This window comes from Microcaecilia unicolor, chromosome 4 (assembly GCF_901765095.1).
Source record: "Microcaecilia unicolor chromosome 4, aMicUni1.1, whole genome shotgun sequence".
Lineage (NCBI taxonomy): Eukaryota > Metazoa > Chordata > Amphibia > Gymnophiona > Siphonopidae > Microcaecilia > Microcaecilia unicolor.
The window spans coordinates 365,875,330-365,902,611 of NC_044034.1; the positions used below are offsets into that span (position 1 = coordinate 365,875,330).

Below are 27,282 nucleotides of genomic sequence, written 5' to 3' on the forward strand. Positions count from 1 at the left end.
AGGAAGGAAGGCACTGTGCGAATAGTCACTCCTGCCTCAGTGAACTGCAGAAAAGGCTCTCGACATGAGAGTGCCTGGAGCTCGGAAACTCTTCTGGCTGAAGTGATAGCCACCAAAAAGACTGCTTTCAACGTCAGGTCTTTCAGAGATGCCCTCGACAAGGGTTCAAAAGGTGGCTTCTGCAATGCTCTTAGCACCAGGTTGAGATTCCACGCAGGCACCACAGAGTGCAGAGGAGGGCGCAGGTGATTAACTCCCTTGAGAAAGCGCACCACATCTGGCTGTGAAGCCAGGGAAACACCCTTCAGTCGGCCCCTGAAGCAAGTCAGAGCCGCTACCTGGACTTTAAGGGAACTGAGCGACAGGCCTTTCTCCAGACCTTCTTGCAGGAACGCCAACACTGAAGAAATTGGAGCAGTGAAGGGAGAAAGTGAGCCTGCTTCACACCACGCTGCAAAGATACGCCAAACCCTGGCGTAAGCAGTAGAAGTAGAGCGCTTCCTCGCTCTCAGCATAGTGGCGATGACCTTGTCTGAGAAGCCCTTCTTCCTCAGACGCTGCCGCTCAATAGCCAGGCCGTAAGACCAAAGGGGGAGGGATCCTCCATCACCATGGGACCCTGATGTAACAGGCCCTGCTCCACTGGCAGCCGCAGAGATCGTCGACTGAGAGCCTGATCAAGTCCGCATACCAGGGACGTCTGGGCCAATCCGGACCCACCAGGATTATCCGGCCCGGATGCTTTGCCACCCGGTCTAGCACCCTGCCCAGCATGGGCCAGGGCGGGAACACATAGAGAAGCTCTTGTGTCGGCCACTGTTGGAGAAGAGCATCTACTCCCAGGGATCAAGGGTCCCGTCCTCTGCTGAAAAAGCGCGGCACTTGGCAATTGGCCGATGACGCCATCAGATCTAGGCTCGGCTGGCCCCAGCGCTTCGTGATGTCCAAGAACGCCTGAGCAGATAGCTGCCACTCTCCGGGCTCCAAGGTATGGCAACTGAGAAGGTCCGCCTTGACATTCATGACTCCGGCAATGTGGGCCGCTGACAGCTGTTCCAGGTTCGCTTCCGCCCAATGGCATAGATTCATGGCCTCCTTGGCTAGAGGGGCGCTCTTGGTACCTCCCTGGCGGTTGACATAGGCCACAGCCGTGGCATTGTCCGACAGGACCCGTACTGGCTTCAACGCCAGTACCGGGATGAACTCCAAAAGCGCCAACCGAATGGCTCTGAGTTCCAGGAGGTTGATAGACCACTTTGCCTCTGCAGGAGACCAGAGCCCCTGCGCTGTCCTTCCCAAGCAGTGGGCTCCCCAGCCCGACAAAGAGGCGTTCGTCGTGACGACAATCCACTCCGGGTTCACCAGAGGCATTCCCGCAGACAACTTGTCTGTCTGCATCCACCAGCTCAGCGCCTTGCGCACTGCTGGGTCCAAGGGAAGGCGCACAGCATAATCCTCCGACATCGGAGTCCAGCGCTGCAGCAGAGAGTGTTGTAGTGGTCTCATATGAGCCCTGGCCCAGGGCACTACTTCCATCGTGGCCGTCATAGAGCCTAACAGCTGCACATAGTCCCAAGCCCGAAGAGGAGAGGCTACTAGGAACTGGTCCACCTGAGCCTGAAGCTTGACAATCCGATTGTCTGGCAGGAACACTCTGCCCACTTGGGTGTCAAATCGAACTCCCAGATACTCCAGGGACTGAGTCGGGCGCAGCTGGCTCTTCTCCCAGTTGATGATCCATCCCAGGGAGCTCAAAAGAGCAACTACCCGGTCCACAGCTTTGCCGCACTCTGCATAAGAGGGGGCTCGGATCAACCAGTCGTCCAGATAAGGATGGACTTGTATTCCTTCCTTTCGCAGGAAGGCCGCTATGACCACCATTACTTTGGAAAAGGTCCGCGGAGCAGTAGCCAACCCGAAAGGGAGGGCTCTGAACTGCAAGTGTCGTCCCAGGACTGCAAAACGCAGAAAGCGTTGATGAGGAGGCCAGATGGGAATATGCAGGTACGCTTCCTTGATGTCCAAGGAAGCCAAGAACTCTCCTGCCTTCACTGCCGCTATAACAGAGCGGAGAGTCTCCATGCGAAAGTGCCGCACTTTCAAGGCCCGATTGACCCCTTTGAGGTCGAGGATAGGCCGGACAGAACCTCCTTTCTTTGGTACCACAAAGTAAATGGAGTAACGTCCCTTGCCAATCTGAGTTTCTGGCACCGGAACGACCGCACCCAGGCGGATCAGGTTGTCCAAGGTCTGCTGCACTGCCACAGCTTTGACCGGAGACTTGCAGGGAGAGAGTACAAACCCGTCTCTTAAGGGTCGGCAGAACTCTAGCTTGTAGCCGTCTCTGATGACTTCCAGCACCCAAGCGTCTGAAGTTATTGTGGTCCACTCACCCAGAAACGAGGACAGTCGTCCTCCAATCTGCACTGGGGCGTGGACCAAGGCCCCGTCATTGGGTACGAGACCCTGGGGGAGGACCGGAGGGAGCACCTCCAGGACGGCGGTCTCTGCGAAAGGAATGCTGCTTGGGGGAGAAATTCCTCTTGAAGGAAGAGGGGGCAGAGGAGCCCGACCTGCCCGGGCGGTACCGACGGGCTTCCTGAAACCGTCCTCTGGAGGTACCGGGACGAGTACTAGCCCGAGCCCTGACCTCTGGTAACTTCTTGCCCTTAGACGTGCCGAGATCAGTCACGATTTTGTCCAGCTCGACCCCAAAGAGCAGCTTGCCTTTAAAAGGCAATCTAGCCAGGAGGGATTTAGAGGCGTGGTCAGCAGACCAATGCTTCAGCCAAAGCCACCGCCGCGCAGAGATTGTCTGAGCCATGCCTTTAGCTGAGGCCCTCAAGACATCATACAGCAAGTCTGCCAAATAGGCTAAGCCCGATTCCAGGGCCGGCCAATCAGCCCTCAAGGAATGATCCGAGGGGGAATCCCGCTGCACCATAGACAGGCACGCCCTGGCCACATAGGAGCCGCAAACTGAGGCCTGCAAACTTAAAGCAGCCGCCTCAAAGGACGACCTTAAGGCCGCCTCCAATCTTCTGTCTTGGGCGTCCTTTAGGGCCGTGCCACCTTCCACTGGGAACGCCGTTTTCTTAGTCACCGCAGTGATTAAAGAATCCACGGTAGGCCACAGATAGGCCTCACGTTCACCTTCAGGCAAAGGATAGAGGCGGGACATAGCCCTAGCCACTTTAAGGCTCGCTTCCGGGACATCCCATTGAGCCGAAATTAAGGTGTGCATGGCATCATGCACGTGGAAGGTTCTAGGCGGACGCTTCGTCCCCAGCATAATGGCAGAGCCAATAGAGGCTGAGGGAGAGACGTCCTCCGGAGAGGAAATCTTCAAAATGCCCATGGCCTGCACTAACAGGTTGGGCAAATCCTCTGAGCTAAAAAGCCGCGCTGCAGAGGGGTCATCCGCTCCAACCGAGCGGGGATCCGTCTCCTCCAAGGAATCCGCAAAGGACCGTTGGGAGAACTCAGATACGCTGCCCTCATCAACATCGGAGGAGACAAAGTCCTCCAAGGCCTGGGAATCAACCCGAGGGCGTTTACCTCCGGGGACCTCAACCTCTTTACCAGACGAGGGAGCAGGGGCAGCGTTTTGCATAAGGAAGGCCTGATGCAGCAGCAAAACAAACTCGGGGGAGAAACCCCCCAGACTGTGCACTTCCGCAGCCTGGGCTACAGCCCTAGACGCACCCTCAACCGGCACTCGCAAGAGCGGGGGAGAGACATGCTGCGCATCCAAGATGGCGTCCGGCGCGACACTCCGCGAAGGAGCCGCGCGGGAAGAATGGCGCTTAACTTTAGCCGCTTTTGTGCCGTCGCCCAAATTAAGGGCGTTCATGGCATTAATGTCTCTTACCTCAAGGGCGGCCCAAGAAGAAGCCGTCCGAGCCGCGTGGCCGGCCAAGATGGCGGAGGCGAGCAGCGGGGGATGGGCGTTTATGGCGGGAAAAACTGCCACGCCGGAGGAAGGACCGTGACACTCATCGGTCACGAAACTGTCACCCAACAAGGGCGAATCAGCCTTTAAGACCCCCGCATCCCCTCTAGAAGCGCCCAAGCGATCTGGGGAGCGACTCTTTGCGCCCTCGCCCTCCGACGCCATATGCCACGTGCAGATCAATCGGGGAACCCCCTGCCCGCTATAAAAAGGTAAAAATTACCTGCTTTCCGCTCCGAGCTGTAACGACCTGGTGTCCCAGTGAGTAGCTGCAATAAACGTTTAAATAAACGTCGAAATAAACGCCTTTAAGGACGTTCAAAATTTTTTTTTTTTTAACGGAGCCAGCGGGAGGGGGGAGAAAAGGAGGGACCTGGCACCACCAGGTTTGCACTTGCTCAAAAAGAGCCCTCAACCCCCAGGCACTCAACAAAACCTAAAAATTAGGCTTGGAGGCCTAGCCAGAGCTGCTGTGTGTGTGACCACCACCTGCTGAGATAGAGAACATACTGAGGAGTTTCCGGCAGCACATGACCACATATAGGGAGGCAAAAGTTTGTTCTCTATCTCCACCTGCTGGTAGATGGACACAACCCACCAGTCTATGGATTGATCAGCATGATGATATGGAAAAAAAGGTTAAACAAGGGGAGCATTGACTAACAGTGGAAAACTAAGCAGGATGGGGAATGTAAAGGGGAATATTAATCAGCAGGGGAACAGGGAGAGTAGGTTGCAACAAAGAAGTAAGTCTTCAGTAATTTCTTGAAGAGGGTGTGGTCCATTTGCATTTTGAGGTGCCTCGGCAGAGCATTTCAGATTTTGGGGCAGCAATAGCGGAAAGAAGAGGAAAAAAATCATCTTGTATTTGACGCCCTTGCAGTTAGGAAAGTGGAGTTGAAGATATGACCGGGCAGCAAACAGTAGCATCAGTATTGTTTGGCACACTGTTGAACAGCTTGGGGGGGGGGGGGCAGGGTTGGGATGGGCAGGTGGGCTTACTAGGTGGAAGTGGATAATTTTTGTATTTTTTGGAGTCTGTGTGGGCTGTTTACAAAGGTGCAGTAGTATTTTTAGCGCATGCTACAAGTAAGTGTACACTAAACGCTAGAGGTGCCCATATATTCCCATGGGCATCTCTAGCATTTAGCGCGCGCTAAAAATGATACTGCGCCTTTGTTAAATACCCCCTGTATTTGCTGTGGTGTTTATTGCTTGTTGTTTAAATAAAAAATTAAAAAAAGAAAACAACATGCGCTTCCACTGAAAATGAAACTTCAGTGGCACTTTAATGTCTGGCACAGTTCCAGACATCTAAGTGCTCTTTGAAAACTGACTTTATATATATATATAAATATATATATATATATATATATATATATACACACACACATAGATATTGATATCTAACATATATCTCTTTCTGTATCATATCCAGCATTTATAAAAAAAAGCCTTAAGACACACCTATTTCTGGATGCGTTTGGTCCAGAATGACTACAAATTTGTTCCTCACCTTTTTCTGTATTATTTCAGCTGATATGGAGTGCCAGGTGGCTGGGACATATAGGACTAGAAACATATTACAACTACATATTTTATTTTTTTAAATATATTTTATTTCTTTTCTTGTTTTAATGAAGAATTTGTAAACGCTATGACGGTTTACCAAATAGTGGTATAAATAATCTGTATATCTATCTCTTTATTTTGTTCCAAGAAATATCTGATTAGAATAAAATAAGTATATCTGGACACAAGGGGCACCTAGCGATAAGGCCAGAAAAGGAAGAAAGAGAGTGAGACTACCATTCAAAAGTAATCATCTTCAGACCACGATCTATAAAACTGTGACTTACCTTGTTAATATCATTCGTAAAAGGTCATCTGCCACTGGTATCCTGAAGCCTTTAAAGATTGTCCGGCTTGTCTGCAGAGATAGTAACCCATTCCTACAAATAAAGGGCAATGCTGTCATGTCAAGTACTGAGCATGATGTAAATAGGAACAACAAACATACTTTGAAATGTCTATATGCGAATGCCAGGAGCCTAAGAAATAAGATGGGAGAGTTAGAATATATTGCACTAAATGAAAATTTAGATATAATAGGCATCTCTGAGACCTGGTGGACGGAGGATAACCAGTGGGACACTGTCATACCGGGATACAAATTATATCGTAGTGATAGGGTGGATCAAATTGGTGGAGGGGTAGCATTGAGGGGCCTAATCGAACGCGAACGCCTATCTCCATGGGCGTCTATGTCCGAAAAAGGGTAAGTAAAGAGGAGGGACAGACCGTATTTTTGAAAAAAATGGACGTCTTTTTTTTTTTTCGAAAATACGGTTTATACAGACCAAATGCCATGGATTTGTTCGTTTCTGAGCTGGGCGGTTTTTTTTTTTTAGCGATAATGGAAACTAAAATCGGCCAGCTCAAAAATGTCCTAATCCGAGCCATTTGGTCGTGGGAGGGGCCAGGATTTGTAGTACACTGGCCCCCCTGACATGCCAGGACACCAACTGGGCACCCTAGAGGTCAGTGCAGTGGACTTCAGAAACAGCTCCCACATGTATAGCTCCCTTACCACGGGTGCTGAGCCCCCAACCCCCAACCCCCTCCCCCAAAACCCACTACCCACAAATGTACAACACTACCGTAGCTCTTAGGGGTGAAGGGGGCACCTACATGTGGGTACAGTGGGTTTTGGAGGCCTCCCATTTACCAGCACAAGTGTTAAAGGTGGGGGGGGGGGATGGGCCTGGGTCCGCCTGCTTTAAGTGCACTGCGGTACCCGCTAAAAGTGCTCCAGGGACCTGCATACACGCAGGCCTCTAGGACTTGTTGTTGCTGTAGAACCTTGGCACACCAGTTGACACCTGAACACTAATGTCTCCGAAAACGTCCTTTATTGGAATAAGCATCCTGCTGGTAGGCGAGCACAACCCATCAGTCCAATCCTGGTCCGGTCCGGAGGGACGCTAAGGAAGCATGTTTACTCACAGTTAACTGCAGATCAGAGGTTGTGCCCCACTGGCAAAGAGTCTCCCTGGTACTGAGATTAGCAGTAGGTCAGAGCTGGCAGAATGCTGTACAATGCCCTCTTTCAGCAACATTCAAGGTAAGAACTAAGTGCTGTAACGTGGCTAACACATGAAAGGGATCTAAAAGTGTCTTACACAAATGGCCACTACCACATGGACTACCGGAAACAAAACAGGGCACACTCTGACCCAGTAAGCAGGGGGAAAAGCACCATGGGAGTAGAGCCTACCAACTACCAACATCGTGAGCATTTAACACAAGCTAGTGGAATCACGGAGCCCAATACCCTACACCCACCACAATGCATTGCTGATGTGACTCTGCAGTGCGCATAACAGAAAAGGTGTCACACTCACCCGAGAGCCACATTAGCTTAGCTGAGTTTAAAAAGGGTTTGGATGGCTTCTTAAAGAAAAAGTCCATAGACCATTATTAAATGGACTTGGGGAAAATACACTATTTCTGGGATAAGCAGTATAAATTGTTTTGCACTTTTTGGGGATCTTGCCAAGTATTTGTGACCTGGATTGGCCACTGTTGGAAACAGGATGCTGAGCTTGTTGGACCTTTGGTCTTTCCCAGTATGGCAATACTTATGTACTTATGTATTTATGTCATGTTTTATATTAAAAACATAATTCATATTCCTCAGATCAGGTCTGGCCTACGGTATCTGACACCTAGGTGAACCTTCTTCAGCCATGCACACCCCTCCCCCTCCATTATCCAGGATCTGGCATTTCTTTTCCCTAACACAGCAAAGTCTAGCACCCCACTTTCCCCTACTCCCCCCCAATATGTCCAGCATCTCTTTCCTTCCCTACTTCCCTTCCCCCAAGGTGTCAAGCATCTCACTTCTTCCCTTCCCTTTCCCACCCTGAGAAGTTCAGCTTCTTCCCTACCCCTCCAGGGCAGCACTGATGTAGCAGTCAGTGTGCCTACAGAAGACTCCTTACAGCCGGCATAGGGCCTTGAGCATCCATGCATGCTCAGGGCTCACTGGGTCCTACTGCCTCTGAAAAGGAAGTTTGGAGGAGGTGGGATGCTGCAGGCCCTGAGCATAGATGGATGCTTACGATGAATCTTCTGTAGCCACACTTACTACCTTGTCAGTGCTGCCCCCCCCCCCCCCAAAACTATGCCACTCTATGCACATGCCTATTCCAGTTTTCAGATCAGCCCTGTCTCTGTGGGGACCTGTGTCTGTATTTCTTTAAGGCCATCTAAGTAAATTTAAATTCTATTCTATATATATACATGGTACTCAGAATAAAGTGTTAATATTCTAGGGAGGCCAGACTTCAAAGGGAGGCCCAGGCTGGTAGAGTTTGTCCTCATTGTACACATCGGTAAGTTCCAGAAGAATCAACCCTTTCATGGAGTCTGGACCACGTGATGTTGGAGGGTCTGCTTCCACAGAAGGCAAAGAGACCCAATGGTTTCCAGGGGCTCCCTACTGTATGGAGGTAAAAAAAAATTGGAATAGTAGATGACGGCAGAAAAAGACCCGCATGGTCCAACCAGTCTGCCCAACAAGATAAACTCGTGTGTGTACCTTACCTTGATTTGTACCTGTCTTTTTCAGGGCACAGACTGTATAAGTCTGGCCAGCACTATCCCCTCCTCCCAACCACCAGTCCCACCTTCCACCACCGGCTCTGGCACAGACCGTATAAGTCTGCCCAGCACTATTCCCCGCCTTCCATCCACCAGTCCCGCCTCCCACCACCGGATCTGGCACAGACAGTATGTCTGCCCAGCACTATTCCCCACCTCCCAACCACCAGTCCCGCCTCCCACCACCGGCTCTGGCACAGACCGTATAAGTCTGCCCAGCACTATTCCCCGCCTTCCATCCACCAGTCCCACCTCCCACCACCGGATCTGGCACAGACCGTATAAGTCTGCCCACCACTGCTCAGAAAGGGTCCAGGTCACTTCAGATCAGTGGGGTCCTCGAGGTGGTTTGTCTCACGTACTTCTTGTAATTGGCACAGCCACTTCTGACATCTTTATGGTATGTCTCTGAGGTTCATCAGCCAAGAGGACGGCATTACCCAAAATCTTGCAGCAGCTCCTAAGCTTGAGAGTCATTGAGCTGGTTCCAGTAGAGCAGGGGTTCTCAACCCAGTCCTTGGAACATATCTAGCTAGTCATGTTTACAGGATACCCACAAAGAATATGCAAAAGATTAATTTGCATACACTGCCTTCACTGTATGCAAATCTATTTCATGCATATTATGGATATCCTGAAAACCAGACTGGCTAGGTGTGTCCCGAGGACTGGGTTGAGAACCCCTGCAGAAGAGGAATGGGGCTAGGGGAGATCTCCATATACTTTAACAATGTCTTAATCAGAAAGGAAGAATCCTTCCTCCCTATATTGGAGCTTGAGGAGAGTTGAGATCTTCTTAATGCCCCATTTTCATAAGGAGACTTTACACTCTATGATAGCAGTGGCCAGAAAGGGAGAGTTCCTTACCTCCCTGGACCTGACTGAGACGTAGAACAGGTAAAAGTGAATCAATTTTTCACTCTTTCAAAAAGTACAAAGACCAGGAGACACTCAATGAAATTACATGGAAATACTTTTAAAACAAATAGGAGGAAATATTTTTTCACTCAAAGAACAGTTAAGCTCTGGAACTCATTGCCAGAGGATATGGTAACAGTGGTTAGCATATCTGGGTTTAAAAAAGGTTTGGACAAGTTCCTGGAGGAAAAGTCCATAGTTTGCTATTAAGGCAGACAGGGGGGAAGCCACTGCCTGCTCACATAGTAGAATGCTGAATGCGCAAGTGGACTTTCTCAGCCAGAATGTTCCGGATCCAGGAGAATGGAAACTAGGCCTGTAGTCCTTCCAGTTGTTGGTACTCTGATCTCATCCCATGGTTTTCAGTATCATCTTTACGCTGATGATTCCCAGATCAACCTCTCCACACCAAAAATCTCAGCCAAAATCCAGGCCAAAGTATCAGCCTGCCTGTCTGACATTGCTGCCTGGATGTCTCAGCGCCATCTGAAACTAAACATGACCAAGACTGAGCTTCTTATCTTTCCCCCTAAACCAACCTCTCCTCCTCCCCCATTCTCTATTTCTGTGGATAACACTCTCATCCTTCCTGTCTCATCAGCTCGTAACCTTGAGGTCATCTTCGACTCCTCCCTCTCCTTCTCTGCACATATTCAGCAGACTGCTAAAACCTGTCATTTCTTTCTCTATAATATCACCAAAATTCACCCTTTCCTTTCTGAGTACACGACCAGAACCCTCATCCACACTCTTATCAGACTATTGCAACTTGCTTCTCACAGGTCTCCCACTTAGCCATCCCTCTCCTCTTCAATCTGTTCAAAATTCTGCTGCACGACTAATATTCCGCCAGTGTCGTTATGCTCATATTAGCCCTCTCCTCAAGTCACTTCACTGGCTTCCTATCCGTTTCCGCATACAGTTCAAACTCCTCTTATTGACCTATAAGTACATTCACTCTGCAGCTCCTCAGTACCTCTCCACTCTCATCTCTCCCTACATTCCTCCACGGGAACTCCGTTCACTGGGTAAATCTCTCTTATCTGCACCCTTCTCCTCCACCACTAACTCCAGACTCCGTTCCTTTTATCTTGCTGCACTATATGCCTGGAATAGACTTCCTGAGCCGGTACGTCAAGCTCCATCTCTGGCTGTCTTCAAATCTAAGCTAAAAGCCCACCTTTTTGATGCTGCTTTTTACTCCTAATCCTTACTCATTTGTTCAGAACCCTTATTTTATCATCCTCACTTTAATATTCCCTTATCTCTAGTTTCACCCATTTGTCTGTCCTAATTAGATTGTAAGCTCTGTCGAGCAGGGACTGTCTCTTCATGTTCAAGTGTACAGTGCTGCGTACGTCTAGTAGTGCTATAGAAATGATAAGTAGTAGTAGTAGTAGTTGCTAGTAAGATACCAGGGTCATCCAGTCATCGACCTCATGCAATCCCATCAGAATGCCAAATTGGCCAGGTTTACAGTCAGAGAATAGATAATAGTTTGTTAGGAATAGATTTGCTGATTCACCCTGGTTCCAGACAACTACTCTATATGCCTTTCATCCTTCAGCCACTAGTAGGACATGTGATTCACAAGACAGTGAGCCATCCAGGTCTGGCCATCTTTATCACACTGGACTTGCAAACTGTGGTACACAGTCCTGATTTGTATGCTGGTGGGGGATCCCCTTTAGTCGTCTCAGTGTCAAGATCTCCTTCATCATGGTCTGATGCTCATAGAGGACCCAAATCCCCTTGAAAAGGCCTGCTTAAGGATCCAAGGTTATTTGGCAGCAGTACTCTCAACATTACTAAAAGCATGCAGGTCCTCAACTTCTCGAATATATGCGAGTCAGGCATCTGGTTTTTTGGTGTTCAGGTCATGGACACTCTGCCTAGCAAGTGGACATACCAGCCCTTTGGTTTTTCTGAAGAGTATCTTTGACTAAGGGGCTGGCCTTGAGCTCCCTCAAGGTCCAGGTAGCATTGCTGTCCTTCTACAGAGGTGAGTCAAGGAATGTTCTTTAGCAGTGCATCCAGATTATCTCCTAGTTTTGCGTAGGGTATGGCAGATCCACCTTTCTCTCTGAGTGATCCACATTTCTCTCTGGGTGGTAGTTCCTCAGCAGGATCTGAATCTATTTTTGAATGCTCTTGGCAGGTCCTCCTGTTCATCTGGTGAAGTGGGCTTGGGTGAGAAACTTGACCTCGAAGACAGTAGCTAGATATATCTTGGAATTCCATACTCTCTCCTGCAGGGATCCATATTTACTACTACTACTGATCATTTCTATAGCACTACTAGACATACAGCGCTGTAAACATTATATGCTCTCATTACCTCTCGTCTCGACTACTGCAACTTGCTCCTCACTGGCCTCCCACTCAGCCATCTATCCCCCCTTCAATCCATTCAGAACTCTGCCGCACGTCTCATATTCCGCCAGAACCGATATACTCATATCATCCCTCTCCTCAAGTCGCTTCACTGGCTTCCGATCAGATACCGCATCCAATTCAAGCTTCTCCTCCTTACTTACAAATGCACTCACTCTGCTGCTCCTCACTACCCCTCTACCCTCATCTCCCCCTACGTTCCTGCCCGTAACCTCCGCTCACATGACAAATCCCTCCTCTCAGTACCCTTCTCCACCATTGCAAACTCCAGGCTCCACTCATTTTGCCTTGCCTCACCCTATGCCTGGAACAGTCTTCCTGAATCCCTACGCCTCTTTCATTAGGCTTCTACTGAGATACTTTCTTGATTTCAGCAGGGATTAAAACATTATATTACATTACAGAACACATAACCCACACAGTGGCTTACATGTCAAAAAGACTGGGTATACACAGAAAAATAAACACGGGGGCCCTTTTACTAAGGTGTGGGAGGGCGAACACACAGGTAGTGCGCACCAAATTGGAACTACCACCGGCTTAGCACATGTGCCCGGCGGCAAGCTTATATTATGCTCACTACAACCTTTATAGCATAATTTATATACCTGAATTTAAAGTTTATAATGTTCTAAAGCCATTTAACATTTAAACTCAGTTTTATAAATGCACGTTACCCTGCATGCTCTGCTTTTCTATCTGGGTTTCACCCCCAATTAAACACTGCTTAGGCCAGCAGGCAAGACTATGTCTGACTTCTCTGCATGAGCCATATGTTTTTGTTTAGCAAGAGAGAAAAAGAATTTATTAGGACAGCTACCAGATGGTTTATATTGAAAGATCTTTTCATATATATGTTTATTTCTTTTACAATGTTAATTTTATTTGCTAAATATAATATTCATGGCTCATTCCTCTAAATGTAAAATACTTTCTCTGAATTTCCAGGGAATGAATCACCCTATAAAAAGGAAGACAATCTTTAATTATCTAAAGAAAGAAAATGGAGATATTTTAATGTTACAAGAGACTCATATGCCATATTCTCTTTCTTCAAGATTGAAAGTTCCTTGGCTAGATAATCATGTGTATACCCCTAATATTAATAAGAAGTATGGACTTTCTACATGGCTTCATAAATCATTACATGTCCAAATCATTGAACAAAAAACAGACATTAATGGTAGATAAGCATTAGTCCTAGTTCAATTTCCAGATAACACTAAAATAATGTTTCTGAATGTTTATGCTCCCAACAATCACTCACCAAAGTTTATTCAGGAACTTGCAGAATTATTATTAAATTATGATTCTTATGAGACCATTATAGTAGGAGACTTCAACCAACCTCTTGATTTATTTTTAAACAGACTATCTAACCCCACTGTTTACTAAGCTGCGCTAGCGGCTGGTGGTGTGCTAATGCCAACACAGCCCGTTCACTTTGAATGGGCTGTGTTGGCATTGCCGCATGGCTTAGTAAACAGGGGGGTAAATGTCATCCCTCTCGTACCAAAACTTTACAAGCTCTACATGATATGATGGATCATACAGGTCTACTGCCCCACAACTCCAGTGGACTGAGGTCTTCTAAACTAAAAAAGCAAGCTGCGGATAGCACAAGCCTCGCCACAAAGTTTATGAAACATTAGCACACAGCCATTGATGGAAAAAATAGAAAGTCGTAGGAGTCCTTTTACGAAGGCGTGCATGAACTCAGACTCCAAGTGAGTCAGTTCCTAAGGAGGAAGAAAATCAATCCAAATAAGACTGTTCCCAAGAGAGGTCTACTCCTAGCTGCTTCCTCAGACCACATGTCTGCATCATCTGCTAGAGACAGAGAAATACTGAAGAGCAGATGGCTGCATCAGACCCTTATAAGGGGAGTGAAGTCAGCTTTGAGATTTTAGGCTCACTCTCCCTCAACTGGCAGAGCGACATAACCCATTTGTCTGAAATGGTCTGGCTTGGACAATAAGGAAACATAACGACTTGAAAACATCAAAGTTAGACATTTCCCAAATACATGTTGCGCACAGGGCTGAATATTAACCTCTTTAGGTTTTTCTACATAAGATGGAAACTATGTAAATATTAAAACTTTATCTGAAGCAGGTCACAGCTCTCAGAAACCCACAGGACAACTCTGAAAGCACACGGAAGATATCAGCCTGCAGAGAAACATACAGTGGGAGCATTACCTTTCCCGGTCACTGTGTACAAAGAAATCTTTCAATTTGGAAAAGTCTTCAAAGTTGTTTCTCTTGAGTTGTTCCTGGGCTGTTGCTAACAGGAAATTAACATCAACATCAGAATCATCTTGCACACTGTAGTATCGTGCAACAGTCATAATCTCATGTTCAGAAAGGGTTCCATCTGACACATTCCGCAATATCTTTCTGTTAAAGACATAAAATAGGAAAAAATTAGACTGGTACAAGGTAAATCTAGAAATGGGAGCCTACAACGAGTCTACTTAGAACCTGTTCTATTAAAAAAAAGTAGAAGCCCACTTTTCTTTATAGAATACCAGTGTAACATGCCAAGAAGATGCCCGTTTTCTAGGTACGATCACTTATACCAGCCGTAGAGCTGGTGTAAATAATCATGCTTATTTTGCTAAAAAATGAACGCAAATTACAGAATTCTATAATCTAAAGATGTGCCTCGCCCTTTCTCTGCCCAAGTCAAAATCCACCTGCAAACTATGCACCATCATATTTAGATACAATTTACAAAACAACATTATCCCCTAAGGGTCTGATTTTATAACAGGATGCTTACGTGAGAAATCCAAAAAGGCGCCTTTGTAAAACAGGCTCCCAGATCCAGCCCCAGTGGTGCAGTAGCACAGCCAGACCTGACATTTTGGGTGGGTCCAGAGCTAATATTGGTGGGCACTATGTATGTAAGTATGACTAGTGTTTCTTGGGATCCTACAAAATAATGCCTTAGAATGCATTTGATGATGGATTTCTAAGTAGTCTGCCCAACAGCTGCCCTGGATCAACATAAACCACATACGTACGTAATGGAAAAAAACAATATTTTTAAATATAGTTACATTATGCCATATCAAACTTGACCAGACATAAGTCTACTATAATGGCAAAGTCTACCAAAATGGCAAAAATTTCTGTAGCCTACTGTCAACCCTGTCCTACACCCAACCCATCCCCCATGGCATTAAATATAAGACTCTGGAGCTCAATCTGCCTCTTGGGTCTTACACATGGAACAGGGGGCATTTCTGAAAATGCTACCCTAGAGCAGTGTTTCCCAAGTCCAGTCCTGGAACACCCCTTGCCAGTCAGGTTTTCAGGATATTCACAATAAATATGCATAAACTTGATTTGCATACACTGCCACCGTTATATGCAAATCTCTATCATGCATATTTATTGCTTATACAATACAAGGGTTATAATAAATATCAGTAGATCTTACTTTGTTACCTACTTCAATTAAACTACTACAAATCATATATCTATATTAAAATACATTATTTATTATTTTAATAAAGAATAATGTATTTTAATATAGATATATGATTTGTAGTAGTTTAATTGATGCATAATTATTGTGGATATTCTGAAAACGTGACTGTCAAGGGGTACTCCAGGACAGGACTTGGGAAACACTGCTCTAGAGGATTCTGGATTTCAACTTTCTGTCTAAGAGCCTAAATTTGGCTTCCAGAACCTCCCTTGCCAGTACATGTGATGTTTCCTTTGTAATATGGAGCAGTAATGCAGTGAGTTGCCTGGTTCATGGTTGCTCTACAATAAATATGTGTGTATTTGCGTTATTTTATGAGCGTTTGTTGTAAACTGACTAGAATTGTGGCTAATGTAGAGTATAAATGTTTTTAATAATAAATAAATCAAATTATCCTGTGTAGAGTTTACTGGTAGATTATCAGGCTCATTTTTGAAAGAGAAGGGCGTCCAAAAAGCGACACAAAAGGCACATGGGCGTCCCCGTGAAAGAAGGTCGGCCAAATCCAATAATCGAAACAGGGTTGTAAGGGCGTCCTCAGCGCGAGGACGCCCATCTATGGTCGTCCCCACAGGGGGCGTGTTATGGGCGGCATTACGAGATGGGCGCCCCCAGCGTATAACGGCTTGCGAAATGGTTTTGAATGGGTGGGAACATGGGCGTCCTTAGTTAGACCTGAAATAAAAGCAACCAGGGTAAGGGGGAAGTCGTCTTTAGACCCATTAGTGATTTTGTGCAGTTGGAGAGTGGCGAGAGCGTTGTTGGGAGAGAAAGCTGAGAGTTTGTTGAGTTCCTAAATGTGTGCCGTAGTTGGAACGTTTTCACCCTCACCTGCCTCATTTGTGTTTTACCTTTTCAGCTTTCCCTACCCCTTCTAGTCCCCAAACCCAGACACTACTACTCCGTCCTCTATCTCCCCAATCCCCTCTCCCTATCCCTCTCCATTCACTGTCCCCAAGTTCATAATTCATTCCCTTACCTGTTTGTAGTCTCTGTTTGTCTCTTTGTCCTGTGTACTGCTGCAGCGTGTTTGTGAAGACTGTCATTTGCTGCTTGGAGAGTGAGTGGATAGAGGGTGTGGCAGGAGAGTCTGTAGTGGGTCAGAGAGTGCTTGCAGTGTGGCTCTGCTGTATGTGACTGCATTGTTTGTCGGTGGTGGGAGAGTGAGTGTCAGCTTCTGTAGTGTGGGGAAATGGAGGCACTAAATGCACAGGTGGCTTACATGTTGGAGGAAGAGTGGAGGCACCGCAGGAGGTACTCACGCCCCAGAGTTTTCAGGCCCCGTAGCAGTTTCCTAGACCTCACTGACCTGCAGTGTCTCACTAGGTACCGCTTTGATAGGGCTGCCATTCAGCACCATTGTGACCAGCTCAAACTCCTTCTGCAGCCCAGGACCCGTAGGAACAACCCCATCCCTGTGCACCTAAAGATCACTGCTTCTCTATCTTTTCTGGCCACTGGGAGTTTCCAATCTGTCTTATCTGTGAACACGGGTCTCACCCAGGCTTCCATTTCTAACTGCCTCACCCAATTCCTTGATGCCTTCCTTACCCACACCTCTGAGTACATCACCTTCCCCACCACCCCCCAGGCCCTGCAGAACAACACGGCTGACTTCTACGCCGTAGCTCACTTCCCCTCGGTCATAGGCACCATTGACTGCACACATGTCACACTCAGACCCCCCTGGGCATGAGAGGCCACTTATAGGAACAGGAAAGCATTCCACTCACTCAATATGCAAGTTTTGTGTGACGCCCAGGGGGAGATTCTAGACGTGTGTGCCCGATACCCAGGTTCCACCCATGACGCCTATATATTGCAGCACTCAGGAATCTTCTGCAGGTTTGAGCGAGGGGAGATCACTGGCGGATGGCTCCTAGGTAAGTGCAGCATGGATCTGCCCAAACTATACCTCCTCCACCGGGCAATCCTCAGCACTATCTCCCTCCAGCTCACTCCACAACCCACTATTCCCCCCCCCCCCCCCCCCCCCACCTCCACAAGGTACCCACTCCAAACAATACACACTCATCTTTCTCATCCTGTTTCTCCCCAAAGGTGACAGAGGCTACCCACAGTGGAGTTCTCATGACCCCCATAGTGCACCCACAAGCAGGGTCAGAGGAGAACTACAACAGTAGACATCGGACCACCTGTGGCATCATCGCGCGCACCTTCAGACAACTTAAGAACAGGTTCCGATGTCTGGACCATTCTGGAGGGGAGCTCCTGTACAGCCCCCAAAAGGTGGCAAAGATATTCCTGGCCTGCTGCATGCTACATAATTTGGCAACGCACAAAGGACAGGCCCTCCCAGAAGAGCCACAGCCACCACAGTAACAGGCCCCAGACGAACAGGATGAGGAGCCCCCTCCACCTCCCGCCCACAGAGCAGAGCAGAGTGCACACCAGCTGGGGGTCAGAGCCAGGCAAAGACTGATCCAGACAAGTTTTGTGTGAGAGTAAGTTGACATTTATTTCTATGACATAGTATTTACACACCATCACCACCACCCGCTCTGTGCATATTCCCCTCCCTCCAACCCTCACCCCCCCCCCCCCCCCAGCATGTCCCATCACTTTCCCCACCCCCTCCCCTGGTCCCGTCCCCTCCTACCCCTTCCACCGTGTTCCTTTGCAGCTGGTGCTGCAGGGGAACTCTGTTGAGAGTCCTCTGATGAGCTTCCACTCTCCTCCTCTGTGTCCACAAGGCAGCCTGCTGCCTCGGCTGCCCTGTGGAAGTCCGACCACCTTGCGCTCTGTGGCTTGCCCTGCAACCTGGGCACAAGACCCAGAAGGGGAGCTGGTGTGGTGGCTGCTGGACCAGTGGCTGGGGAGGCTGAGGATCTCAAGCTCCTCTTCTTAGTGGGTGGTTGCTGTGCAGTGGTGGAAGTAGACGCCATTTCTTGCTGCATCAGGGCTGTACTAGGTGCTTTCAGGTCACGGCATAGGCCCTCGATGCTGTGCTCCAGCTGTTGGTGCTGCTGTATTACTTTACTTTGGGCCTGTACCACTACCCGTTGCACCTGGAGCGCTTCCCATTGCACCTGCAATTTCTGGCACCGGTAGTCTTCCATCTGCACATTCTGGCCCAGCAATTGTGTGGCGAGGCGCAGTAGCTGCCTCCTCTGGCTGGATGGCCTCTGCTAAGGAGGTGCCCCCCTTCTGCATCTTCTTCTTCTTCTTCAGTGCCACCATCGGCAAAGGCTGCAGTGAATGGAAAGGGATGTAGATGGTTATATCATCTGCATAGATAAATGGATTAGCTGAAATCAGAGATCTGATTGAAGTGAGTTTTTTCATCATGGATCTGTGGGCTAAGGTGTTTCAGTTTAAGTTAAACAAAGATAAAACTCAGTGTCTTGTCCTCTCGTCCCTACATAACAAATTCTCCTCAAGCACCCTTGTCATCAAAGACCAGACACTTCCTATCTCAAAGAGCCTAAGACTTCTAGGTGTTGAGCTGGACCCTCATCTGCAGCTGGACCTGCATGTGCGAGTGGTCACCAAGAGAATGTTCTATGCAATGTGGAGGCTGCGGCGTATTAGGTTCTGTCTCACCAGAGAGCTCTTCCGCACTCTCGTTCACTGGCTAGTTTTGTCTCACCTAGATTACTATAGTGGGATATATGCGGGCTGCCAGGAGCACCTACTGAGAAAGTTCCAGACTGCCCAGGACACTGCTGCGCGACTCATCTTGGGAAAATCGCGCTTGGTTCCTGCACAGCCTCTGCGCCTCAATCTACACTGGCTACCAGTAAAAGAACAAATCGCTTTCAAGATCTGCACATTAACACATAAAATAATTTACGGATTAGCTCCAGAATATATGATTCCTTTAATAGAGCTACCGCCAAGAAATGCCATCAAAACAGCTCGCTCCTATCTCCAACTACATTACCCAACTTGCAGGGGAGTCAAATACAAGCTTCTTTTTGCCTCGTCTTTCCACTACTCCAGCCCGAAGACTTGGAATACCCTACCTTTGTACTTAAAATCACAAGCTGATCACCATCTTTTCAAGAAGTTGCTGAAAACGTTCCTATTCGAAAAAACATACTCCATCAGTACCTCTGCTGTCTAGTCATTGTTATTGTTGTTAGCGTTGCATCCTTATTCTTCTGTAAAATTCATGTATTGTACTTTTCTTCTTTTATAATTCCTGTAAGCCACATTGTGCCTGCATTTGTGGGAAAATGTGGGGTAGAAATGAACCATAAATAAATAAATAATACTTATTTGTACCTGGGGCAATGGAGGGTTAGGTTACTTGCCCAAGGTCACAAGGAACTGCAGTGGGAATTGAACCCAGTTCCACTAGCAACATTTCATGTAGAATCTCAAACAGGGAAAGGGAATGGGACTTGATATACCACCTTTTTGCGGTTTTTGCAACTACATTCAAAGCGGTTTACATAGTATATACAGGTCCTTATTTGTACCTGTGGCAATGGAGGGTTAAGTGATTTGCCCAGAGTCACAAGGAGCTGCAGTGGGAATCAAACCCAGTTCCCCAGGATCAAAGTCCACTGCACTAACCACTAGGCTATTCCTCCACTAGCAACAGATCATGTAGAACCTCCATGTGGAATCTCAAATAAGGAAAGGGAAATGGGACAATATACTGTCTTGCTGTGGTTTTTGCAACTACATTCAAAACAGTTTACATAGTATATACAGGTACTTATTTGTACCTGGGGCAATGGAAGGTTAAGTGACTTGCCCAGAGTCACAAGGAGCTGCAGTGGGAATTGAACCCAGTTCCCCAGGATCAAAGTCCACTGCACTAACCCTTAGGCTACTCAGATATATACTCCTGTCAGCTAAATAGGGTGGCCACTGAAGCATCCTTGGAACACAGGCTATCCTCTTGGTAAAAGCCATAGCAACCATACTATCTTTGCAAGTCCAGCCTTCTTCTGCGCTTCTTTCTCCTGGCCTGGCCATCAGATCACTGGCAGAGACAGCAGGCTGGCAATATGGGGACAGAGTAAACATATACTTCTAATCTTTGCAGCTTAAGTATAAATCCATATTTAATTCTTCTCTATATTATCAAGCTGCTGCACTGTAGAACTTCTTACCATTGGAAATCTGCATTATTTCTAACCACTTAGTGTTTCATAACAAATTTTATAACTTGGTTATTTGAGAAAAAGTTTTGAGCCATTTCACAGACTGCTGTTTAGTTCATATGTATTTTCCTGGACGGTTGTGGTCCAGTTCTCTTTTTTTTATATAATCCTCATTGAACTGTTCAGGTATTTGCGATTTGTGGACTATAAGCAACGTATAGTATAGTAATGCGCCTAGGCAGAATTATTTTCAGTGCTGATTATTCAGGCGCCATAAATAGAATCTAGCCCTATATGTGGAAGTGGGATGTGAGAGACGGAGAAAGACAGCCTTCTGGACTGCAAAGAAAGTGTGCACCAAAGAGGAAGGCAGGTCCTCACGGACCGTGCCTGCACCTGCGCTAAACAATGATGGTTTACGTGAGCTTACGTGTGATTACTTCGATCCTTCAGTTTAGGAAACATTTAAAATTATTTCTTTTTGCTCAGGCTTTTTCAGTCTAACTGAGTAGTTTATACTTACTGCGGCAAGATATTAGTCTTGATGCAGATGTGTTCATTTAGTGATTCTTTGTTGTAGTTGTGTGGATTCTGTAAAGCTTTTTTTGTGTCTTTCACTGTGTATGTTCCAGATGTACACCGCCAAGGCCAATTGGATAGTGTGGTTTAGAAATGTTTAAATAAATAAATGGTTTGTAGCAAACATTAGAGGCTTGGTACATGTTTTTTTGAACATGTGCAGTAAATGTTTACTGTGTGCATTAAAAAACAATTTACTCACCAGTATCTGCCAAGATGACAAATACATTCAAAGGGAGCAGACCCAGAAATCTATCCCATAACTGCAAGGAAGGATTGCTGGCACCCACCTGAATTGCTCATATTCAACCTTATTGCTTCTTCCTGGGTCACTGGCTGCAAATGTCTGTTTGATTTCTCTCGATTTAGCTTCTTTTTTTTTCAGTTTGTTGAGGATGATGTTGATGTTGGCTCTAGGGAACTGAGTGAAAACAATATCTCCCGTAAGTACACATAGGGGGCAATTCTAAAACCTAGGCGCTAACATTTACATGCATGCAGTGGCGTAGCCACAGGTGGGCCTGGGTGGGCCAGGGCCCACCCACTTAGGGCTCGGGCCCACCCAACAGTAGCACACATTTAGTGGTAGCTGTGGGATCCCAAGCTCGGCCAGCTGAAGACTTCCTCCAGATGGTAACGAAAACGCTACTCTCCATGGTACCGGCACCTGCGTATGTTCAGTTTTCAGCACATGCCTACTGCAGACTGCCAAGGTGGAAAGAAGTGTTTTCCCACCAGCTGAGATATTGTTTTGGTGGTGGTTGGGGGGGGGGGGAGAACAATTGGTGCCCACCCACTTCTTACCTAGGCCCACCCAAAATCTGTTGTCTGGCAACGCCCCTGCGTGCATGTTACATGAATGTTTTTTTTATATTTCAACATTTTTATTGATGACATTTCGAAACAAAAATAAACAATTAAGGCAATTTGCCATGTACAGTCATCAAACTTTTGTCGTTTTTATCCCCCCCCCCCCCCCACGTCCTCCCTCTGTTTATGCTTCAACATTTTAACATTGTAACATTTTATTTCCCTCCGATGGATTGCGTTTATTAGTCAATAGCATCCCGCTGCCCAATTAGGCTATAAATGTAACAGCAAAACAACAATAAGACCATACATTGTGCAGGAAAGAACATTACATAGGGGATTCCCCTCCCCTCTCGTGGTCTCCCCATCATATTATCTCACTTTCCCCATCAACTATCAACAATTATATTCAACATTCCAATGCTGTATTCATTTCTAGTAACTCAAAACTATATAATTTGTGCATCCTAATATACCTCTTCTTCAATCCCCTTCCCTCCTTCCTTACTCACCTTTATATAAAGTATTTGTCTTCGCACATTCCACACTTATCTACCTTTCCTGTCAACTTCCCTGAATAAATGTTTTAAATGCTTATATATGTGCCTATGTGCACACTTACACATGTATATGCTAGCATGCTGCCTAAGCATCATTCTGCAAATATCTGCTTAACTCCCATAGCTCATATCTGCAAGGGGGACGTACACAGGGTCAAAGAAGAGGTGGGGCTTCCACTTGCATGCCTAACTTACAGAATACCATAACTTATGTGCTTCCTTGCTGCACTTAGGCACTCACACACCAGCTCTATGGCAGGCTTATGTGTGAGCACCTAAATGTTAAGCATATCGATACCAGGTTACGCTAATATTCTGTAAACAATTCTAGAAAACAGCAACAAAGGTTTCTCACCATGATAAGGCCTGTAATTCCGAGATCCTTGAAGCCAAGGCAATAGCAACTACAAAAACTGACTTCAAAGTAATATCTTTCAATCTACAGTCAGCTAAAAGCTCAAAAGGAGAGGAAACCAAGATGCACAAAACCAGGTTCAGATTCTACTGAGGAACCACTGGTCAACAAGGAGGCTGGATGTGTTTGACTCCACTAAGGAAACGGAGAACATTCAAAGAAGAAGCCAAAGATTTTCCTCAAATAAGACCACAAAGACAAGACAACACTGCTACCTGAACCTTCAAGGAGGCCAGAGCCAACCAAACTGGCCTGCAGAATGTCTAAGATCTGAGCGATGAATGCACTCTATGGGCTGTATCCCTTCTCCTGGCACCAACCTTCAAAGATAAGCTATACCCTCACATAGGCTAGAGAAGTAGATCTCCTTCATGACTGCAACATGGTAGCTACCAAACAGTAACCTCTCTTCGGCAGCTGCACCCTTTCGAGCCAAGCCATAACAAACAATGGAGATGGATCTGGCATACTGCACCAACATATCATCTGGTCCCTGCACCAACATAGCGTCTGTCCCCTGCAACCTAAGAGGAATGCCCACTGCCAGATGAATCAGGTCTCTGTTCCACGGTCTCTGGGGCCAATCTGGAGCCATAAGGACTATTGAGCCGACATGAACTTCTATGTATTGAATGACGCAACCCACTAAAGGCTGCGGGGAAAGCACATACAGACAGCCAAGGCTGTAACAAGGTGTTGATCCCTGCAACTGTAAAACCAGGGCACTTGCGTGTTGCCCACTGTCGTCAGTAGATCTATCACCAGAAGACTCCAAGTTCAAACTACGCTCACAAAGGACTCCTGGCCTGGACTCCACTCCATGATATCCAAGGTATTTCTACTTAGAAAGTCTGCTTGAACATTGCCTACACTTGCCACATGCACCACTGAGAGATCCAACAGATGACCCTCCACCCAGGCCAGAAGACCCAAGGCCTCCATTGCCACCTGACTGCTCTTCGTGCCACTCTGGTGATTCAGAGGCCACTGCTGTCACATTGTTGGAGAGCACACTCACTGATTTGCCTTCCAGGATCTGCTGAAAGGACTCCAAACCAATTCTCCAGCCTGATTGACCACTGTATTTCCAAAACTGACCAGTGTCTCTGTGCTACCTGCCTCAGACAATGAGCTCCCCAGCTCTTGAGAATGGCATTCATAGTCATTTTTGTCCACTGCAAAAGGCTTCAGACTCATGCCCTGCTGTAGGTTGACTGCATTGAGCCACCACTGAAGACATCTTTTCATCTCTCCTCGAAGAGGAAGACGCACCTCCAGATCCTGATGCTGGGAAGACCATCATGATAACAGGGCCACCATTGATCCCAGTACTTGTAGGTAATCCTTGGCTTATGGGGCTCTTGAAGCTACAAGGTTGAAAACTCTGCTGGAGTTTGCAAATCCTCACTAGTGGAAGATACACACTGCCTATCCGAGTGTTGAAACAGACCATGATAATCAAGCATTTGGATCTGAACAAGATGGCCAAATTCACTATTCAACCATGATGCTCCAGAAAGTGCATGACCCAGGAGATAACCCTTTTGCTCTCCAAAAGGACTTGGCGCAAATCAACCAGTCACTAAGGCAGGGTGAAGAAGAATTCCCTCCTTGCGTAGCGCTGCTGCCACCACGACTATCACTTTGGAGAATGTACGAGAAGCTTTAGGAAACCTGAATGGAAAAGCATACAATTGAAAGTGCTGCCCTAACACTGCAAAACAAAGGAACCATTGATGCACCTTTCAAATAAGACTATGAAGATACGCCTCCATGAGATCCACAGAGGTTAGAAACTCTCCGTGCCGAACTGGTACGATGACCAATAGGAGCATCTCCATGCATAAATTGGGCATCTTTAGTGCTCTGTTCACTCTCTTAAAATCCGAGATAGGCCAAAAGTACTTTCCTTTTTGGAAACCACAAAGTAAATGGAATGACTGCCTAAATCACATTCTTCAAGTGACAGGAACCACAGCCTGCAGCAGCAGCAATCTTTGCAAAGTGTTCTTGGCCACCCTCACCTTTCAACAAGTGCAACAGGGAGACTCTAGAAAGAGATCCAGCAGTGGACACTCAAACTCCAAGGCATAGCCCTTGCAAATAACCTTGAGGACCCATTAGTCCATAGTAATCTGGACCCCCAACCCCTTGGGCTTATTCTCTGGCAACTGGGGAACTTTGGCTTCTCCCGAAACTTTCACTGACTTATCCAGTTCTTCCCTGAAGAGCACTGAACCCCAGAAAGGAAGAGAACAGAGTTTTTAGGCTTAGAAGGTACATTCACAGCCGAACCATATAGCCAGAGGGCCGTCCGGGCCGCTACTAGCAGGGACGTATTCTTCACAAAAGCTCTTAATAGATCATAGAGGGCGTCAGCAAAGAACAAGGAATCCATCTCAATTTTTGTGACCTCTTTACCCACCAAGGTCTGATCCAAGGCAGGGCCATCAAGCACCTTTTCATCCTACCTGAAACAAGCTCTACCCACCAGGCCCCCCGCAAATGGATGATTGCAGCGCCAGAGCTGAGAGGTCAAAACTACACTTTAACAGGATAAGCAGCATAAAATATATTGTACTGCTTTGGGATCTTGCCAGGTACTTGTGACCTGTATTGGCCACTGTTGAAAACAGGACGCTAGGCTTGATGGACCTTCGGTCTGTCCCAGTATGGCAATACTTATGTACTTATTATGTACTTATTAGGGTCTCCAACTTCAGTCCTGAGGATCCTTCAGGTCAGTGCCTCTGTCCACTGGGATAGTAGTCTTCATTGTGACTGCTTTGACCACAGCATCCACTGTAAGTGGCTTCAATGACTCCCTATCTTTTGTAAGAATAGGGTAAAGTTTAGTCATTGCCCTGGCCACTTTGCCAGTGAAATCCACTCTGCATGAACCATCTCCCTGAGATTCTGGTTCATAGGAAAAGGGTTTGACGGTCTCCTAATGCTCTTCACTAACTGATCCACCTTCCTAGTGCTGCCCTCCTCCTCAAAGTCTCCTCCTGCGCCTATGACAAAACAGGAACTTACATCAGAGAGGCAGCCGCAGTAAAGAGAAGAGTCAGGTGCCGGCAGTGGAAGGGCAGCGTATGGGAATCACTGCTGCTGTTGCTGGGTTTGGAACATCATCGTAAGGTAAAACGCCGTGAAGGGGGAGATGCTGCCCCTCCAAGGCGCCACTCCTGAAGAGTGCTGCCTGAGGCCCCCACTTCAGATGGCCTAATGGTTGGGCCGCCCCTGACAACTGACCAAGTGCTGACTCTGCCCTCAGAATGCCCCCAAAATAGCCAGTTTTGAGATAGGCACAAACCATACATTTTCAGTGGCACAAACCGGTTAAGTGCCACTGAAAATGGCCAGTTGGCCCCAAACAATTGATTTAACTGGCCAGGAGCCATTTCTGTCTGGTTAAAAAAATCACTTCGAATATTGACCCATAAGGGCTTATGGACAATTTTCAAAGCACATAGAGAGAAATTCCATAAAGGGGCTTATTTGGAGCCTAATCTATAAGTAGGCATCTACCAGGTATATATGTACTTATGTGTTTAGGTGTAAGCACTTACGCCAGCCACACAGCATGTAAACGCTGGCGTCGAGATTGCTGAAAATGGAGAAATTAGGTCTTACCTGCTAATTTTCTTTCTTTTAGCCCCTCTAGACTAGCCCAGACAAATGGGTTATGCACTCCAACCAGAAGATGGACACTAAGAACCACTGACTTCCAAGCAGTCTCCCTACTCAGTCCCCAAGTAGCCAAGCAGATGTCCTCCCTTAGAAAACTACTGCTCATATCAGGTCCCTCTCAGTGTTACCATCCAGCTAACCCAGATGATCATGTGTTGCTGCTGCCCCACAACCAAAAAGAGAACCTCCCCTGAACAAGCATCAGAGATGAGATGTCCCTAGACAACTGGTCTATCATCTTTGGATTTGGTTGGGATTTTTTTTTTTTTCATATATATGAGCAGAAGAAACAAAACAAAACCATAGTATAAACCAGCAAACTACACAACTCGCTATAACCATAAGTACACACAAAAAATTATCTTCTTCGGACACACCAACATTGACCGTGCAGAACGGGTTGGCTCTGTGTCTGTCTGGAGGGACTGAAAAAAAGAAAATTAGAAGGTAAGACCCAATTTCTCCTTCTATAGCATCCCTCCAGACTGGCACAGACAAATGGGAAGTACCAAAACAGTTTCCACTAAGGGTGGGACCCCTGAAGCCCCGCCTGCAACACATACGCTCCAAAGGATGCAACCTGACATGCTTGCACATCCACGTGATAGTGACATACAAATGTATGCAAGGATGATCACACTGCCATTTTACAGATTTCTTGAGGTAGAACCAGAGAACTCTGTGCCCACGAGGTAGCCTGACATCTGGTGGAATGAGCCT

The 27,282-nt window shown here is 47.0% G+C and overlaps 1 protein-coding gene across 2 annotated transcripts in view; it reads right to left on the reverse strand.

Moving 5' to 3' along the window:
* Window positions 1-27,282, reverse strand: part of EFHC2 (EF-hand domain containing 2) — a 169,557-nt gene that overhangs the window by 29,633 nt on the left and 112,642 nt on the right. For both annotated transcript variants that reach the window (XM_030199702.1, XM_030199701.1), the window contains 3 exons: window positions 21,375-21,505; window positions 14,131-14,328; window positions 5,812-5,904 (listed from right to left, as the gene is read on the reverse strand). In XM_030199702.1, coding sequence (XP_030055562.1) covers window positions 5,812-5,904; window positions 14,131-14,328; window positions 21,375-21,505 — 422 coding nt within the window. The remainder of the gene's footprint in view (window positions 1-5,811; window positions 5,905-14,130; window positions 14,329-21,374; window positions 21,506-27,282) is intronic.